The sequence below is a fragment of the Clarias gariepinus genome, chromosome 14 (genome assembly GCF_024256425.1).
Source record: "Clarias gariepinus isolate MV-2021 ecotype Netherlands chromosome 14, CGAR_prim_01v2, whole genome shotgun sequence".
Lineage (NCBI taxonomy): Eukaryota > Metazoa > Chordata > Actinopteri > Siluriformes > Clariidae > Clarias > Clarias gariepinus.
Window position 1 is genome coordinate 31,531,742 of NC_071113.1, and position 21,163 is coordinate 31,552,904.

General features: G+C 41.8%; 1 protein-coding gene across 7 annotated transcripts in view; it reads right to left on the bottom strand.

Annotated features, from left to right (window-relative positions):
* Positions 1-21,163, bottom strand: part of LOC128541628 (calcium-activated potassium channel subunit alpha-1-like) — a 96,121-nt gene that overhangs the window by 40,597 nt on the left and 34,361 nt on the right. For all 7 annotated transcript variants that reach the window (XM_053512137.1, XM_053512135.1, XM_053512134.1 and 4 more), the window contains 3 exons: positions 11,323-11,384; positions 1,879-1,972; positions 1,409-1,520 (listed from right to left, as the gene is read on the bottom strand). In XM_053512137.1, coding sequence (XP_053368112.1) covers positions 1,409-1,520; positions 1,879-1,972; positions 11,323-11,384 — 268 coding nt within the window. The remainder of the gene's footprint in view (positions 1-1,408; positions 1,521-1,878; positions 1,973-11,322; positions 11,385-21,163) is intronic.

The following is a 21,163-nucleotide window of genomic DNA, read 5'->3' on the forward strand; positions in this document are numbered from 1 at the left end:
GCTCAGGTTTGTGCACAAAGAAAAACAGTCCAAATCCACCAAATGTGTTTCCAGTCCAGGAAGAACTCCACAGCGAGATGTCTTAAACGCTTGTTATTGCAGAATTCATCACCTTAACGTTCGGCCAAAACATTCAACACGCTGAGAGATGATCAGGATTTAACCCTAAAGTTGTGGATCTCCTGTAAATCAGCACCTTCTGCATTAATGCACTCTCAGAAGATTACAGGACTTTATAAACTTATTCCAAAAACAGGAAATTCTCAGAGAGGAATCTCAGATCTGCGTCTCAGAAACCAAAACAGGTGGGATTCCAATCCAGTGGTTTAAAAGCAGCAGGTTTCTCTCAAACTCCTCGTGATTCACTGATTTTAGTCCGTCATCCAGCAGAAACAGCGTGCAGACTGCGAGGGGGAATTTCAGAAATAAACGCCGCAGGTGGGAGAAGCACTCTGACGCACGAACCCTAACGCACAGGGAAAAAATCTCCATCCTGGTCAGATTTTAATCAGAGTCGTGCAGCTGTAGCGTGGGATTAAACCCACTCGCCCTCCATCAGGGCATTACTGTGTAAGCTGCTTTAGAGGGAAAAACGATTAAAAACCAACACAGCCAGAGATGGAGTGGGGAATTAATCTACAGATCAGTACGAATGGACCGTGTTCTCTTTATTTTAGCGGGAGACGAAAATGTTTCTGGTTAATTTGTTTTAAATGTGTGTCAGTTACCAAGTGTCCACCAGGAGGCGATACACACTCACTGTTCACAGTAAGAACTCAAACACACTGTACACTCCTTCACATTTCTGATATGAACACACTGACCTAGCAAGAATGCTAATCAGTGACCAAGCTAATCTCATAAACATGAAACTTAAAAACACAAAAAATTACACAAAACCTGATGTACATGTGAGTCGGGGCCGCTGGGTTGATTGCTAAGGGGCGGGGCTTGAGTTACATTTATCTAGTCAATCATAATGTGACCAGGTGACATCACCTTATTAATTGATCTCACACTCTTCAGCAAGCTAGCATCCACTTTAATACATCTGAAAATAAATAAGTTACATAGCTAGTTACTGGAGTTAATCATGCAGGCTAGCATGCAGGCTAATATTAGCACACTGCAGTATTTGAGATTATTATAAAGTCATCTAGACTTTATAAAACTTCATGCTAAACAGTACTGTAAATTTAGGTGGATCAATCAAAAGTGAGACCAGACGGGATGTCACATGATCATGACTGTGATTTAACTTAAAGCTCCGCCCACTGAACAGAAGGTGTTTCTGGAACACACTCTGCTTCATAAACAGTCAATAAAATGTGTTATAGAGACTCAAGTACATGGTGTGTGTGTTTGTGTGTGTGTGTGTGTGTGTGTGTGTGTGTGTGTGCAGATTTACCGAGCCAGCTCCTGTTCAGATAAACAGACACGAACACCGGCGGCACAGTGAAGAAATCCACCACCGAGTTCACCTCCAACCAGAACCACAGCTTGTCATTCGCTGCGATGAACTAACACACACACACACACACACACACATACATACACACACACACACACACACACACACGAAGCAGAGCATGAGCTAGAAATGTTAGATAAAGTTAGAACAAGGAAAGACATGAGACATAGACAATAAACCAATAAGAAGACAAAAGTGGTGACATGTAACACAAGTAACACAACAGGAAGTAAAAAGACATCAAAGGAACACTATGCTGTTGCCATGGCAGCAATAATGCAATACCCGGAGATTAAAGACACATTAAAGTACTTTAAACTGAACCTAACACTGTGTATGCACACTAGGTACATGTTCTGTGTGTGCGTGTGCGTGTGTGTGTGTGTGTGTGTGTGTGTGTTACTCACGCGCAGACCGAAGTAGAGCAGGAAGAAGACATTGAAGGCCATGTCTATCTGCAGTGTAAAGTCTTTATCAAAGTGTTGACACGACTCTATTGGACTGCAACACACACACACACACACACACACACACACACACACACACAGACAGCAAATTCATATGACACACACTTCACTTTTAATTTGACATGTACCGCATCATCATACAAGTGGTTCTTTATCTCTTTTTTATATTGTTGTGTGGTTTGTTTCTGATGATTATGCTTTGTGTACGGTTGCTAATATTATACATAAGCCAATAATATAATATTTATATAGGATTGCCTGTTCATAGTTTATAATTAAGTGATGGTTGCCATGGTAATAATAAAAACAGGTGACAGTTGAGGGTTGACACACGGTTCCTCCGAGTGTTACACCATGTCTCTCCCATGTCCTGCTCAGGCTACATCACCCATTAGAATAACACTCTCAGAGAAAAATGCTATCCCCCCTCTTCCACTTACTGTACATGAGCTCACACACACACACACACACACACACACACACACACACACACACACACACACACACACACACACACATTCCTGATCGGCCAGTTTCTCTGTTATTTACTGCAGGTGCAAGCAGACGTTTTTTTCAGGGGTTTTTTTAGGAAATGAGGTGGTGAGGTGGTCAGGATGCAGAAGATGATTCTGAAATCTTTCTTTCCTTGGTGATAGAGCTCCACTATATTATCACCTCAGGGAAGCGGGAAGATCTCGAAGTCAGACACTTGGTTGACCTTCCTAAAGTCACTGCAATGCCTGAAGATACTTCGAATGGGCTTGGGTACAATGACTAGGAGCCTGGACCAGAGGCTGCTGGACTCCTTGATGCTGTTGCTTTTGGAGCATTTAGGAAGCCTGTGGTGTCTCACATGGGCAAACAGCATTCATGACAGACACAGGTCCCAGGTGTGCTCTTCCTCACTGATGACCTTTTTTATCATGGCCTCAATGGTTTGATTAAGTAGATTAATGGAGTCTATCTGGGACGAGATACTTTCTTGAGCTTTTACATCTGCAACAGACAATGTAAGTTGACCATGAGCCAGATCAAGACGGGCATGGACATGACGTTTCTCAAGGGGACCACTTCATGGTAGAAGGTGAAAATCCATAATCACAAGATAGGTCCATACCAATTTGAAGGGTATTCCAATATTAGGCAGAGAGATAAGGACAGAAGTTGCCTTTCAGGTAGAGATGCATTACCACTGTGGGCAGTACTGACAGAAGGCCCTCATCTAGGCTTCCATCACTGGCAATGAAAACAGTGTCTGGTCTTTAAAATTTGGTGTGGGCTCCCAGATGGCTACCAACAGGCCGAGAGTGGGCCATTCATGTTATTTGGGCCTAATTATGATTTCAGACATAAGTAAGTTTGTGTTTCAACCTGGTTTGTGCCTGACCTCACTGTGAAAAAACAAACTTATACATCATGAAATTACTGCAACCAGGTAGTACTGGTCTTCACCGCCTACCAGTGTTGACAATGAGCAGCTTTTAAGCTTAGCAGGACAGGTTTATGCCAATAGATGGTTTCTAGGCCACTTATTTAAAGACATCAACCTTATAGAAGGAAATTATAAGGAGGTGCTCCTCTTGTTCACAGCGCTGAGTGTGGTAATTCAGGAGGCCATTTTTATGGAGAAATACGGATCAGGCAGTGATTCTGGACCTCAATGCCAGGGACCTCCCAGATATCCACATGGACAAATAAAACCGGGAGGTTCCTACCTGGTCTGAGGACCCAGGGCACAGATGAGGTATGAACCAATTTAACCATCCTTGAGGCTGGAAAACTAGTAAAAAAAGACACATTTAATGTCACTGCATTTGTCACTGCAGAGCTCCCAAACCAACTTCTGTGCGACAGCTTTCTGCTGGACCAGGTATTGCAGCAGTTGGTCCAGGTCCATGCCCGCATTCTCCACCAATATGGCCACTGGAAGCAGCAGAGGGCAAGAACACATACTGATGTCATATTCATAAGGTAAACAATGCGTGTGTATTTAAAGTTTTGGTGGGGGAAATGAGTGGTGAGGCAGAATGAAAAATGTGAAACATTAAACGTTTGTCTTCCATCAGTTCCAACAGGTTTGCAGGAGTCTTTACCATTGTATCAATAGGGTGCAGGTGTGTAGCAGAGTCCAGTGGTGGCGGTGGTGCTGGGAGGTTTGCTCTTAAAAAAGTAGGTCATGGCTGAAAGTCCTAGTAGCCAGTTGCTATTGAAGTCTGTGTGAGGAAAAGAGGCACAGCTCAGATCGAGCTACAGGACGTGAGCACTTACTCACCTGTTCACATTCAATTGTCCTTTTTTATATATTTGGTTAATTTTTCCAAAAGAGTAGAAAGCAACTACCCTGGTAGTCATGTTTCACCAGCTGTGCGTCGTTACTCTGACCCACCCTTCATGCACGTGGCTCGGCTCGTACTGACTCACAACAAAGGAGGTGCTGAAGTGTCGCTGTCCGTTCAGCACCTCCTTGGCAAGTGTGTGAGGTAAAGGAAGAGAATGAAGTGGCTAAATTCATCTGTGGCTCTGTAAGGCCATCTCTCTCTCTCTCTCTTTCTTTTTTTTCTCTCTCACACACACACACACACACACACACACACACACACACACACACACACACACAGTCAGTAGTGCAAACACAGCTCAAATAGCACTGAGGTGAAATAAATAATGCATGTACAAAAGAACTGGGTCCTAATAACAGACCACACTGTTTGAACTGTGTGTGTGTGTGTGTGTGTGTGTGTGTGTGTGTGTGTGTGTGTTTGTTTTAATCTTATGAGAACAACAGTATCCTGTTCACACACATACACTTATGCCTCAGGGGGACTAAAGGCTCTCTGGGGATTTCCATACTGTAATAAAAAGCACACTGTGTGTGTGTGTGTGTGTGTGTGTGTGTGTGTGTGTGTGTGTGTGTGTGTGTGTTGCTTTTTACATTTCCCTATTTAAATATTGTCAAGTATACTACCATCTTGTGGCATTTTATAACCATTACACTTACTTTTTATCTCTTTGTAAATGTTTTAGATATGCAGAAACCAGTCTGTTCCCCGTCTCTCTCACGTTATAGCAGCTGTACGCCTGTGTGTGTCATAAGGCGCTGACACTGGAGACTCCTTACATTCATGTTACACAAACACATCTGTCCTTATAGAAAACTTAACAATGCATACACAATTTAATTCTGTTATTTATCACTGGCGTTGGTCTGTACACGTCCCCGTGAACGAGCTGTTGCTATGGAAACCATAACGTATTAGAACGAGCACATTAATGGAAACTTGCACTACTGTTAGAGCTGCTGTTAGAGAGAATTAATCAGCACCTTCCCTTCTGACCAATCAGAGTGCAGGACTCAGCAGCAGTGTGGGATACGGTCAGGATGTGGACAGGATGTGGAATGAGTCTGTGTGTGTGTTTTTGTGTGTGTGTGTGTGTATCAGGTGGAGGGGGGTGGAGGTTGTGTATACACACACCGTGCACTCCATTACTGTCTGAATAAATTAGTCTGATTTCATTACTCAGACTCGTCCTGGATTAGATTTCCAATTGTAATTAAGGGACAGAGAAAGCAGACGAGTTCGAGCTCTACATAAACACGACGATAAACACGAGACATCAGAGCTAAAGACCCGTCTGGATACACAGACGAGACCGCGGTTCTGCTGTAGCGCACACCGAGCCGTACACAGAAATAAAGACGCTTCGACTGCAGATCTTCAGTGTTTTATCACTTCAGTACTAACATACTGACCACACTACTGAACACACACTACTGACCACACTACTGAACACGCTACTGACCACACTACTGACCACACTACTGAACACACACTACTGAACACACACTACTGAACACACACTACTGACCACACTACTGACCACACACTACTGACCACGCTACTGAACACGCTACTAACCACACTACTGAACACACACTACTGACCACACTACTGAACACGCTACTGACCACACTACTGACCACACTACTGAACACACACTACTGAACACACACTACTGAACACACACTACTGACCACACTACTGACCACACACTACTGACCACGCTACTGAACACGCTACTAACCACACTACTGAACACACACTACTGACCACACTACTGAACACGCTACTAACCACACTACTGAACACGCTACTGACCACACTACTGAACACGCTACTGAACACACACTACTGACCACACTACCAATTAAAGCTTCTTCACCTCATCAAGTAATTAACTAAACACACACACACACACACACACACACACACACACACACAAGCTGTAAATGGCCAACAATAAACAACATGTATTTGTGAGGCTACAACAGTATTATATCTACAGACTGTAAGTGATATATAATTTATAGTGTGTTATGTGTGTATAATGTACATGTGTGTGTGTGTGTGTGTTTAGTATCTACATGCAATATGTTGTGTGAAGGGTTGTGTGTGGCATATATAATGTATACGGGTGTGTAATGTGTATCTGTGTGAATAGTATGATAAATGTGTGTGTGTGTGTGTGTGTGTGTGTGTGTGTGTGTGTGTGTGTAACAGGAGAAGTATGAAAGAGGATCCGAGGCTCGTCTCTGAGCGGAAACACAGCGGCCTCTGTAATTAAGAGACATTTAATGTAACTAATACCTCAACGTAGGGTCTCACACACACACACACACACAGTATAAACAAACATACTATACACACACACACACACACAGTCACACACACCATATACAACCCATTTATACACCATATACAATGCAGTACACACACAGTATGTAGAATATACACACAAAATACACACACACACGCACACACACACACAGTACACACACACACACACGCGCACATACACACAGTACACACACAGTACACACACAGTACACACACAGTACACACACAGTACACACACACACAATTTTTACATACAAAATTCGGTACACGCAACCATTATACACAGATGCAGCTGCTGATGAGGGTGGTGATGTGGTGGTGTGTGTGTGTATGTGTGTGTGTGTGTGTGTGTGTGTGTGTGTGTGTGTGTTATGGCTGACTCTGATTGTTACCAGCAGTAACACTGATTCTCTTTCCTGTCTAACAGGAAGTTGAGCTTTTCCTTTTCTTCCTGCCTTCAGAAGTGCATTAGTGAAACAACTTTCTTCTGATTCCCTGCTTTAGAGTGAGTACAACACACACACACACACACACACACACACACACACACACACACACACTCACACACACACCACACTGGTGTATAACTGAAACGTAGCTCCGCCCCTTAAAAAGTATCCGTGTTGCTAGTGAACATTACCCAGTAAGTATAAGGAGGTGTAGGTGAGGAGAGAATCAGTTCCTCAGTGCGGCCAAAATAGTTTGATTTTATTTCTTTAATTTATTTATTTTTGCATGCTGCAATTTCTCTATAATCCTGCAGGTGGTGCTCTAAACTACCCATGCGTCGGCAGGTAGAACTGCATCCCGCGTGGTAGAAGATAATTATCTCCAAAGTTTGTTTAGAATTGTAGCAAAAAAATAAATAATAAACTTTAAATAAGAATTTTTAAAAACGTAAGATACGTATTGTATCGGCACAAAGGTACGGTGATATCGCTCCGGATGTTCCCTGGTCATTCCCGTCCCTACTGCGCTGGAACTTAAACATATAGAATAACAGCTCTGATTATATTCCCAAAAATAAATGAACACGACACCCAAAACACGAGCTACTAAACCACCAGCACAGAATAAAGAGAGCAACGAGCCAATCACACGCACGACCCCGACACACGCACGACCCCGACACACACACGCACGACCCCGACACACACACGCACGACCCCGACACACACGCACGACCCCGACACACACGCACGACCCCGACACACTGGGACAGCAAATTTAAGTACATCATCTTTTTTGTCTGATTTCCACGTTAGAGCGGGTCAGGTGGGTCGGGTCGGGTCGGGTCGGCTAACACACAGCGAGGTGGCAGAGGTACACAAACTCAATACTCAAGTTAATGTACAAGTACTCGTCTAAAAATGTTCACTACAAGCAAAAAGTACCATTTGTACTCAGTCTGAAGTGCTTTAAAATGTACTTTAAGTACAAAAGTACCAGTACTTCACAAAGAATCAGATTTTCTGCATATTTACAGTATCAGACCAAGTAAACAGTACTGTAAAGGATTTAAACAACAGTCGATGCTGTGAATAACATGAATGTGTGAGTCTGATAGAGACCAGTGTTGGGGAAGTTCAAAGAACTCAAAAAAACTAATCTACTACAAGTTACTAATTACTACTTTAAAAGTGTAATTTAATTACATTACTGATTATCACATGTAAAAAGTTTATTAGATTACTAACTACGTCCCTTTTAAGTTACTTTGAAAAAACCCGTCACTGTGTGCGCCTGTGATGGGCCGCGCCTCAACCACTTACTCCACAGGCTCCCTTCTGCAGGTGCGCGCATGATTAAAACTGATGCTGCCGCGCAAAACCTGATTTTTAAAAGCATTTTTTAATCCTTTTTTAAACACCACATTTGTGGTCTAATTACATGCATTTAAACTGTAACACGTTACATTACTGCAGTATCAGGAGAAGTAATTCAATTACAGTAACACGTTACACAGTATCTCATTATACACAACTCTGGTAGAGACTAACAGCCAAACTGGGTAAACTGGGTCTCAGGAGCAGGAAGTAAAAGTACAGGTTCTCCATCAGAAATGTACTGAGTGGAAGTAAAAAGTCTCACATACGGAAAATACTCAAGTAATGTCCAGGAACGCAAAAAAATACTTGAGTACAGTATCAAAGTCACCTCAAACACACACACACACACACACACACACACACACACACAGAACAGATCTTCTGTACATCGCCCTCTACAGGTCATTCCACAGGGTTTGGCTCTGACTGGACTCTTCTGAAACCCTGATCTGTTCCATCTGAAGCTGTTCCTTTGCTGAATTGGGTTTGTGATTTGGATTATGTGCAGGAAGGTTGAGACATGGTTCTTCATTCTGTTCCTGTTCCTGAACATCACAGTGGTGCAGCATTTTCTCCACATGATGGCCTTCATGGTGTTCCGCTGTAATGTGCTCTAATGTTTTGTAAATCCTTCCTTAGCCACACCCAATCCATTCTTTTCCACATTGAGGACCCTGTACATGCTCTGTCGTAATCTCTACAGCTTCAGCGAGATGAAACCAAGAACATGTGAAGAAACTTGGCGAGGAACAGCAGAACTTTATCTAGAGTTCATTAGAATCACTTTACTGGTGAGAGGTGTGTGATCATTACCTTTGGGACTGGTTGAATACGAGTGCAGTCACACGAGAGAATAATGCCTGCACACACACACACACACACACACACACACACACACACACACACACACACACAGGAAATGCTAAGGAACTGAACATGCTGTGTCTGTGGAACAGTGTGTACCGCTTTAATCTCTAATCTACTCTGATGACCAGGCCGGTGTGTGTGTGTGTGTGTGTGTGTGTGTGTGTGTTTAAGAAGTTTTTCTCTCTCTCGCTTAATTCAGTTTATATTCACTGAGCTTTATCTGTGTGACCGTGTCTATAATCACACAGGACATTTCCTCATTACAGTAAGACATGATTTATTAGTTTCACTAGTGGGTTTAACAGTGTGACCACACACACACACGCACGCACGCACGCATACACACACACACGCATGCGCACACACACACGCATGCGCACACACACACGCATGCGCACACACACACGCATGCGCACACACACACGCATGCGCACACACACGCATGCGCACACACACGCATGCGCACACGCACACACACACACGCATGCGCACACGCACAAACACACACTCATGCATACACACACGCACGCATACACACACGCACGCATACACACACGCACGCATACACACACGCACGCATACACACACGCATGCATACACACACGCATACACACACACACATCATCTATTCAGCTCACACATTATAAGTTTTGTTCTCTTCACCTACGCTGCTGCTGAGTGCTGCGCTCTGATTGGTCGACAGCTGTTGATTTATTCTCTCTAACAGCAGCTTCGACAGCAGCACAGGGTTATACAGTATTAATGTACTCGCTCTGATGCATCATCGTTTCCATGGTAACGGCTCATTCTCAGAGATACGCCACATAAACAGATTAAAGGCGTGTAAGGAGTCTCCAGTGTGAGCGTGGTGTAACAGTCAGAGGTGAAGCACATGTTCAGGACAGCGGAGGAAACACTCCCATTAACTGGAAGAGAGAGAAGAGAGAGAGAAGAGAGAGAAGAGAGAGAGAAGAGAGAAAGAAGAGAGAGAGAAGAGAGAGAGAGAGGAGAGAGAGAGAATAGAGAGAGAGAGGAGAGAGAGAGAGAAGAGAGAGAGAGGAGAGAGAGAGAAGAGAGAGAATAGAGAGAGAGAGAGGAGAGAGAGAATATAGAGAGAGAATAGAGAGAGAGAGAATAGAGAGAGGAGAGAGAGAATAGAGAGAGAGAGAATAGAGAGAGGAGAGAGAGAATAGAGAGAGAGAGAATAGAGAGAGGAGAGAGAGAATAGAGAGAGAGAGAATAGAGAGAGGAGAGAGAGAATAGAGAGAAGAGAGAGAGAGAATGTGCCGAGTGGACGAGTGTTTATAGCTGCTATAAGGTGTGTGAGAACATGACCCCACCTGTTTCAGACGCAGTACCACATTAACTATAACCACAGATAACACAGGACACGGACTGTACCATGTGTCAGGTGTTACTGTACTTATCTGCTGAACATATCGCTGTGTCGCAGGAAACAACTCTTTACAAACTTGGAGAGGTGTGGTTTAAAATATATTTTTTTATATTTTATGTTTTAAAATCACTAGAAGTTGTATTACTGTAATTTAAGTGTAACATTAACATCATAATTAGTGTCATTTTCTTTGAACAAAGTTTATTTTAGTAATTTACTGTAAATAATGTTAATATTCCTGTTTTATGTTTCCTGGGTTCGTTAAGAACTGAATCTGCTAGCTACATTAATCACCTTAGCATTAGCTAGTTCACGCCACTGAAGGAGTCTCTGGGCCTAGTTACCTAGCAACAACATCAGCGCTCTGACACATGATGATATAATATCAATTTGTCTATATATTTAATAAGGTACTTTATTATATACACCTTGTGATATACAGTATATACAGTAGAGTGTTATTTCACATCACCCAGCAATAAACAAGGGCTTCACATCAACTTTATGGTTTAAATATTAAGAGGAATGCACATGTAAATAATAAATGAATGTAAATTTAATTGAAGGTGTGTGTGTGTGTGTGTGTGTGTGTGTGTGCTGAATCAGAAACACTCACTTGGAAGAGTCGATGAAGTAAATGACGAGTGCTCCGATACTGAGGACGAACACCAGCACCACCTGAGAGTCAGAGAACATCACACACACACACACACACACACACACACACACACACACACACACACACACACACACACAGGAGGTTACATGGCTGAAAAGTGTTTTCATTAACAGTGTAGAACAGAGGTGTGGGACCGGGGTGTTTCCCTGTGCTGTTTCAGTTCCCTAGGTTGTACAGACTGCGATGTGCTTCCTGCTCTAACAAACTCTGACACCTGCGTGTGTGTGTGTGTGTGTGTGTGTGTTAATGAGCTGAGTCAGGTGTCAGAACAGGAAACACCACAGGGAAAGACAAGGAGCCGCACTGACGAGCACTGAGCTCATCCAGCTCCTTCACCAGAACACTTCCTCTAACACTGTTTAGTCCAGTCATTAACTCCATCAGGACTGAATGTGCAGGACGATGAACACACACACACACACACACACACACACACACACACACACACAAACACAAACACACACACAGATATTCCCACTGATTCCAGTCCTGTACTAATCAGCTCATTATCAAGTGAAATTAGAAAGTTAAGTCTGTAAATTTCCACCAGGCTCCACCCCCTCTAACTCTTAAAGCTATCCACCAGGCTCCACCCCCTCTAACTCTTAAAGCTATCCACCAGGCTCCACCCCCTCTAACTCTTAAAGCTATTCACCAGGCTCCACCCCCTCTACCCATTCCACTAGGCCCCACCCCTCTGTCCCCTGCACCAGGCTCACCCCCTCTACGCCCTGCAGCTACCACTCAGGCTCCACCCCTCTAACTCTTAAGGCTATTCACCAGGCTCCACCCCCTCTACACCGAATGCACACATACTGTAGTAACTAACTGTTCAGCCTGATATAATTTATACATTTGGTAGAAACTGTAAGTCTGATTATGGATTTATAATAATTGTATTTTTAATCATTTTAATCTCGTTAGAATATGTTTATATTTTCAGAAGAATGACTAACTGTGTGTAACAGATAACCGTGTATGTGTGTGTGTGAGAAAGAGATTTACAGCTGGGTTTTTTCATTAGTGGCTGTAGAGGGATTGTCAGAGTGCGTATTAAAGTAAATCTCCACACAGAGGGGCCGAGCCTGTTTAATCTCTTTCACTCCTGTTTCATCCGCCATCCCAATCCATCCTCTTTATCCCTCACTACATTTCTTTATCCCCCTGCAACTCCACATCTCTATCATTCTTTTTTTTTTTTTACCAGAATCACATCTTCGTTATCCTTCTTTCCTCGCTCTCGACTCGTCTGTCTGGTTCTCTCTTTCTGTCTTCACGTCCAAACTGCAGGATTATCCTGCATGTGTTCTGGTCGTCGGTAGACTTTCCTCACATCTCTGCCAGGATTTATTTCTAAATACATTTAGCTAGGGCATTAATCATCTTTTTATGCAAATTATTATTTATTGCGTTATTGTGCTTTTATTATCAACCTGGGCAGTGCATCATCTTTTATCACTGACTGTCTATCACTTAATTATTGAAATATGCAGTGATGTACCCGTAACTCAGTCAGAAGTCCACACAGTCTGTCCCGTCTGCAGTGGGACAGCACGTTAGTAAAATGCCTAAGACACTTTGACTGGTCCATGGCGTTGTTATCAGGGGGTAATGCTGTTGGTAAGCTGGAGTCATATGGGAGGTTTTTGACTTGGATGAGTTATTAGGTAACTGTTATAGTCACCAAAAAAAAACCCAAACAATCAAGCACCAGCACTATGAGCATTTCAAGCATTTGTTTCGGACCTTATTTGGGGTAAGTGGTGACGTTTTTATAAAATTTTTTTGGGGTAGTTTACAGTTTATTTCCCAGATTAGTTTTTTGTCAGTTGTTTCGAATATCACAGGCAGCACCAGCAGCGGTCAGATGTAACTTAATGGAGAGAACTTAATGGTTAATAGAGAATTTAATGGTCTGCTTACCAAGTCTGGAGTCAACAATACAGCTTACTGTCAGCGTCACAAACTCACAATGTCACTCCTCTTTTCCCCAAAAAGATTCCAAAAACGTCGAAAATACTATTAATGTCCCTATTACAAAAGCTGCACTATCCGATGAAAAGTGTTTGTGCTCTCTGAAAATACCTTCAGAATCTGACCGCATGTCGTCTGGATAAATTTACCATTTATTTATTCTTTGGGTAAGAGTTAATCTGCAGGTTATTTCTTTGACTGGAATATACTGTGACGCGGTTCATGAGAGACACAAGCTGAGGCTATAACCAGGCTCATAACCTGGCCTTGGTCAGGTCTATATTCTGAACATAGAATTGCAAAACGTCTGATACTTTTGGGAAACAAAGACTTTAACTGTTCCATCTTTAATAGTTTTTTAAATTGATATTTTAAAAGAACCAGATAGAGACTGATAAGCTAAGCAGCTGGTGTTATCCGGGTATTTTAATAACCTTTAAGCAAAAATACAACATCTATTCCCCTGTTTTATACAAATTACTGATTTAACTTTGACTAGTTTTGGATGAATAAATATTTTTAAGTCATGTGTGCATGTTTTAATTGTTGGGGGATTGTTTGGGTATTTAAAAAAAACATTTACTTGAACCAACTACTTCAATGGGAGAAAAATGGAAGACTAATTTGTCTTAAATAGTCAGAGTTGGGCTAATAATAATAATAATTATTATTATTAATATTATTACTGGTCATAGAAACAAATGAAAACTATGAAATTATGTGACCCATAATAATTTTTTCTCAGTATAAATAAATGTTTTTAGGGTTTTTTTATGTTTTAAGAACTCTATAAAAAGAGCAAAGATAAGCTTAGAAGGAGTGGAAGGTAAGAAACCTCAGTGGAGAATACGGACTATGACATGGTGCTAATTGCTCTGTGTTTTTTTTTTGTGTGTTTTTTTTGGCAAGGGGGGAGTTCTTTAGACCTGTCTGTGTGGAAATGTGTTTGTGTTAAAGCCAATGGAGAAATGTAGCCAGGGGTATGGGCCAGGGGTAGCTCAGTGGTTTAGGCATTGGACTACGGTTCGGGAGATCCCAGGTTCAAACCCCACAACCACCAAGTTGCCACTGTTGGGCCCTTGAGCAAGGCCCTTAACCCTTAACTGCTCAGATGTGTAATGAGATAAAAATGTAAGTCGCTCTGGATAAGAGCGTCTGCTAAATGCCTAAACGTAAAATGTAGGAGCGCACACACTTTTCTATCCACAAACGCTTACATGTGGGACTTTTACTGTTGTCTTGTAAAAAGCTGATTAAACCTATGAACACAGCTGATCAAAAGAAATACTAAACACACACATGGTCAATTTTATCCTCAAGTGAAATACATCAATACGTTAATAATTTACACCATAATAACATTAGTGGAGAAGGATCTGAAGAGACTCTATTACATCATGACTTTGAGATGCTTACAGTATTTTTGCCATAGACATTGTTTATTTTGTTGAACATTACAAAACAGTCATGTTCAATAAACAGTGCATCTGGATTCGACTCAGAAGTAAAATTAACGAAAGACTGAGAAGCCCTGGTACACTTGACTCTGAACAGCCACGGACTGGCTTTAACAATAATTGATGATTGTTTTTATATTTATGTTTTTTGTATATATTTTAAATAGGAGGGATTAGATAAGAAAGGACAGATACGATCAGACAAATAAGGCAATGTTTATCGCTTAAAGGAAAATAATCTTATAGTTTAAAATTAGACAGATCAGACCACTCACTTACTCACTCACTCACTCACTCACCCACCCACTCACCCACCCACCCACTCACTCACTCACTCACTCACTCACTCACTCACTCACTCACTCACTCACCTACCACCTCACTCACTCACTCACCCACTCACTCATCTATCCCAGGAGACTTAGAACACAAGGTGGGGTACACCCTGGAGGGAGGTCCCAATCCATCACAGGGCACACACATGTTCATTCACACACACTCACTCACCAACACACACTATAGAAGGTAGACCATATATGATTAAATTAGACATGAGTTTAGAAGAGAGAAAATACAGCTGTATAAAGAAGATCAAAGAGAAAAGAAGAAACAAGAAGAAACAGGAATGATAAGCAGATGCTGCACACATGTTTGCGCAAACTAGCGACTGATGGCTAACTCGTCAAATCGTCTGAACTGAAGTGAGGCGCGGCGATCAGACGCATCACGACCTCCTTCAGACGCTGGTGAATTATTAACACATAATATAGGCCTGAAATGACACCATCATTACAGATAGCATCGATGCTAACACAGCGTCTTACAGCAAATCCAACAGAGAAACGCTGCCGCTATGCCAAGAGACAATACAGCGAGGACACGGTGCGAGAGACAGAGCAAGGCGGATCAGTCTGAAAATGGCAGGACAGATCAGATAAAGAGTGTCTGATGATGTGCCCGTCTCCACACTGGTATTTAAAGAGCTTGGCCTGTGAGGAACTGTATCTACATTACACAACTGCCCCTCTCGCACTCCTTTTATTGCCGCTGCTTAGAACATGTATAATACATGAGGACGCCTGATTATTTTCCATGATGGCAAACGGTATTGTCACTCCATCGCTGTGAGAAAACTCTGGCATGCATTTTTAATTCCTGGCCATCAGAAATCGAAAAATAAAAACACAAGCAGGCTATGGCTTTGTGGAACGAAACAATAATGACTTCTGATGCTCCAAGACTACGTCAGTATATATCTATATATATTTCTCAGTTTATCACTTCATCTCTCCATCTATTATCTGATTAATGCAAGGTCATGATCTTTTTTTCATGGCTGTTTCCATGGCAGCAAGAAACACTCGATATTCCCTTTCAAGCATCGGAAGGCACAACTACATTCACATAAATCCACAAAGAGCACTCGAGTAGGCTGAAAACATGGACTAGTGCCTGGAATCAATACGAATAAAGTTTCTTTTTTTAATGCAGTTTGATATTTTAATAGTTTGTGAACCCAAATTTTTTTGCTCTATTACGAAGCTGACGCAATATCTGTCATCCAGCTGCTGTTTCTTTGCCACTTTAAACCTCGAACCAAAAATGTGACCTGTCACACCAATTCAGGCATCAAGTCACATTTTGGGTGATTTCCAAAGTCACATATTTTCAGAATCCTGGTTCAATAAGCTTCAGCTTTAATACCAAGTTTATAACTGTAGTGTGGTCGGTTCCTGAGATGTGGCCAGTGCGAGTTTGTTTTTTTCAATGCATAAATCCAACTTTTACAATATTTAAATGGGGATTCTATGACGTAGTAAGAAAAAAAGGAACCCCCAGTCTCATTTTGACATTAGGCTTTTAGCTAACAGTAGAAATGTATCTTAAGGTGAAAAAATGCGTAGTGTGAAAACAGCTGGAGGCTCTCTGCGACAGTGTTGAATTGGCGCATTTCAAACAGATTATTTCCACAATTCCACAAGTTCCTTTGCATAATCACAGTTGTTTAGACTGAATCTGGACTTACACCCCTATCTCACCGACGCGGTCCGAGAAGTTCCACAGGGTCTGTAAGCACGTGCTGTTTTTAGTGCAGAAAGAATGGAAACGTAATCACTAGACCAAAACTGGCATTGAATAACGATGAATCCACAAAAGTAGTTTCAAAGACTATACCTATTTGGTGTTCCCTGTTGTTTTGCTGTTCTGCCAACTTCGCATGGTGACAATGACTGTGGGATTCTCTTAAAGTAAACTGTTTAAGCACCACTAAAGAGATTTCTATGCGGTTGTAATATAACAGCCGATGTAACAAAGAGCTTTTGTTCTAACGCAGTGGTTCTCAAACTTTCAAGCCAGCAACCCCTAATTGAAGATCGACAAGATCTCGCGACCCCCACTATCAAAAACAAGCAATAAACATAAGCTGTTCATAGTATTTTGACTACATTTACTATACATCAAAATCACTTTGGCTTACCTTTTAATTGGAATTGTGTACTTGTTTTTGGCAGCACAAAAACTTCATTCGTGGCCTGCTGGTGGATACAGATACCCGCAATCATGTGTTTTTGATCATATAATTCCTTCTATTTTTGGCAGAAAAAGTCTGTAGACTTTTCAATAAACAAAAGATGTTTCGTCTCCAAATGCCTTTGCATTTTGCTGGGTTTCATACTTTTATGAGCAGGCACTTCTAATCAGATTACACTTTAAGGGAAATCTACGTTTTCGACAGTAGAGCAAGTGAATCCATACTTTATGAATTCTTCCTGATATTTCCGACATTTCCAACTTTGGTCGGACGGGGTCTTGCTCTTATGCTTGTCGATGTACGTGGTTCCGATGACTCGGGCAAACTGTCCACAGTTTCCTCAACATTTTTAGATTTGTGAATAACTAATTTATTCATCTCGGCAGTTGCGGTTTTCACGTGCAGTTGTGCGCTGTAGCAATAACTAGTGAGCCAGTCGTCATAGCTTTGAGTCGTGATTTTTTTTTAAACACTCACACTCAATCAGTAATATCTTTACAAATCAGAAAATATTTATTTAAAGCGTTTACTTGTAATACTGAAAAGTGTGTATTATAATCACAAAAAAAGACACTTTTTTTAATCCCTCTCGCGACCCCTTGAAATTATTCCGCGACCCCCAAAGGGGTCCCGACCCCTTGTTTGAGAACCACTGTTCTAACGTACCAGCTCTGGCTACAATATGAAGATGTAACAGGCACAAATCTTCCTTTATTTCTTTCTCTTTCTCATCACAGATCTCATTTTACTTTCTATTATTTTACATTTACCTTCACCCATCACTTAGTGAATGACAGAAAGTGAAAGACCATGAGAGAGTGACAGATCTACACTGTAAGGTAAGTTCACTCTTTAGTGTAGCATTTCAGTGGTCAGGGGTCAGAGCCCTAATTCATCTCATCATATCAGCTCACACTCTACTCACACAAAGACACTGTGTGGACCGTGTATACTTACTGTATGCTTTCATGGCACTGATTTCCACCAAGATCTATGAGACCCAAGTAATGTAAAACCATAGTACCAATAACTAAAGTAATGAGATCCAGAAAAAACCTGAAGTAGCTTCCACAAGTAATTAGGCCACAAGTAATTAGTACGAAATTGAAAACCCAAGTGTTGAGACCTAGATCAATAGCTATACTAATAAGACCCAGACCAAGACCTAAAGTAATCAGAACCAGACCAAGACCCCAAGCAATTAGTTTTAAATCAAGTTTTAAAGTAATGGAACCCAGATCAAGACCCTGAGTAACGCGACCCAGATTAAAACTCAGAGTAACGCGCCCCAGATCATGTCCCTGAGTACTAACTGTCTTTAAGTCCATGTGACACAGCTGTTTAGTTGTTCCCTCTCTTGTTACCTGAATTATATTGGAAACATTTATTTATACTATTACATTTTTCAAATTAATACATTTTTATAAGTCGTCATAATAATAATTTTATTTATAACATGATTTAATAACATTATTAATGAATTGATTTCTATAGAATAAGCATTTCGCGAGCTAACCACAGCACTCAGACTATCGCAACCACCAGACAATCAATATTCAGACAGTCAACTACACCACAATCAATCAATACAGCGTCACTGAAAGGTCTGGCAGGACGGACAGGTCGAAATTACAGGACCTATGAGTCTCTGGCATGAATATTAACGTTCGCATCTTCATGACCCTCATCAATCACCAGTGTGATTACAGTGTATACTCATCCATCACCTCCGCTACTAACCAACCCGTCATCAATAGAGCGCTCAAGTGACGGACACTGAAGAGTGGATTGGCTCAGACCTTTCTGTCCGTCCCAGTATTCTCAAAAAGCATCATTTTCTAAAAATAAATAAATAAAATTGATAAATAATTATATGTTTGAACTCTGAAATGAATTTGTGTAGAATGTGGGTTGTGCTAATAAACTCCGCCCACCTCTAAGACACCTATCCAGAACTTTGCTTTATATTATATAAAGTATTATAAAAACAGCAACAAGGAGCAGCGAGTCAGGACTGAATGAGACCATCATGTAACACTAGACGATGGTTTCACGTGGTTCTTTAGAGCGTGCGCAGGTCACAGGGGGGGTTTGTGTGATTTCACATTCAGACTTGTCAGTTCCATCAGCGGCAGAACATCAGCTCCAGCTGAACCTCACATCTCTCTCTCTGGAAACTGTACCACAGGCTAAGCTAAAACACACACACACACACACACACACACGATAATTAACTTTAAACTCTGAATGCTACACTGTATAAGCACGATACACAAACTGACGTCAGTTATTGTTGCTCACAATCATTACGTATTAAAGCTGATCATTTCCATCTATTGTGTAACTTGAATACTTTGATCCACCACATTAAGATACATTTTAACTACCTCCTGCATTACACATCACAACAAAATATCAACTGTCTCCGGATCCAGATAAATTCCTGGATATCTCCCGTGCTGCCTCGGGTGTCTCCTGCGTGCCTGGTTAGTGACATTGAGTTTCCGGGACACTGCATTAGATAGACGTCTGTCTCTCATCTCGTCTCTCATCACTGTGAAGCGGCAAATGTGCTTTTAATGAGTTTATGCATTCTTTATGTTTACTCTGTAGGAGCGAAGCCTCCATTCTGCTCAAATCCATAAAGGTCAGGACAGACACCGGAGAGGACGGTCCATGAGCTGAGCCTCATAAATTCCAAATGGCTTCCTGTACGATATGAAAGAGCCCCTTTGTGTAGCACCGTCCTCATTTAAACCGTCGCAAAAATAAAGTCAAACTGTTTTTTAAATGTTTATATATGAAGTTAGCTAAAACGCTAACAAACGATTCAGACGTTCTCTCTCCAGGTGACAACCGAAGCCTACAACCCTTAAACCCCTGCCTCAAACTACACACTCAAGCACGGCTGCGTACGGGTCGGCCCAAATGTTAAATATGCAAATATGTCAATGAGAGCACTCTATAGGTCTGGCTTTCTTCAAAACAGGTCAGAGGGAGACACCCGTTTAGTTTCTTTTACAATATAATGGGGAAGTGTCTTCACAGTGTAATAAAAGTTTTTATGTATTCATCATATCAGTGTATTTACTGCCATTTACACCCTCAATCAATATTCACACACACACACACACACACACACACACACACACTCACACACTACGGGCGATTCAGGAACCCCGAATAGCCCTCAGCTGATCATTATAATTCACACACATTCACATTTCATACAAACTTCCATCATTTCTTCCGATTGTGTAAAGCTGCTCTGGGACAATGACAAGTGTTATATATATATAAATAAAATTTAATTAAATTGAATTAGCCTAATCTGCATGTGTTTGGACTGTGAGAGGAAACTGGAGAACCCAAAGGGGAACCCCCCCCCCGGGTTCGAATCTCGTCTCCGTGTGTGTGGAGTTTGCATGTTCTCCCTGTACTTGATGGGTTTCCTCCGGGTACTCCGGTTTCCTCCCACAGTCCGAAGATATGCAGGGTAGGTTAATTAGCGTTCCTGAATTGCCCATTGTGTGTGTGTGTGTGTGTGTGTGTGTGTCCTGCGATGAACTGGCACCCTGTCCAGGGTTTACCCCGCCTCATGCCCTAAGTCTCCTGGGATAGGCTCCGCCCCCCGCGACCCTGAATACAGGATAAAGCGATATAAAAGATGAGTGAGTGAGGGATGCACAGTGTGTGTGTTTGTGTGTGTGTGTGTGTGTGTGTGTGTGTGTGTGTGTGTGTGTGTGTGTGTGCGCATGTTTGAAATATGACCAAACTCTACATGCATGCCTGAGTAACCATGTTGACTAATACT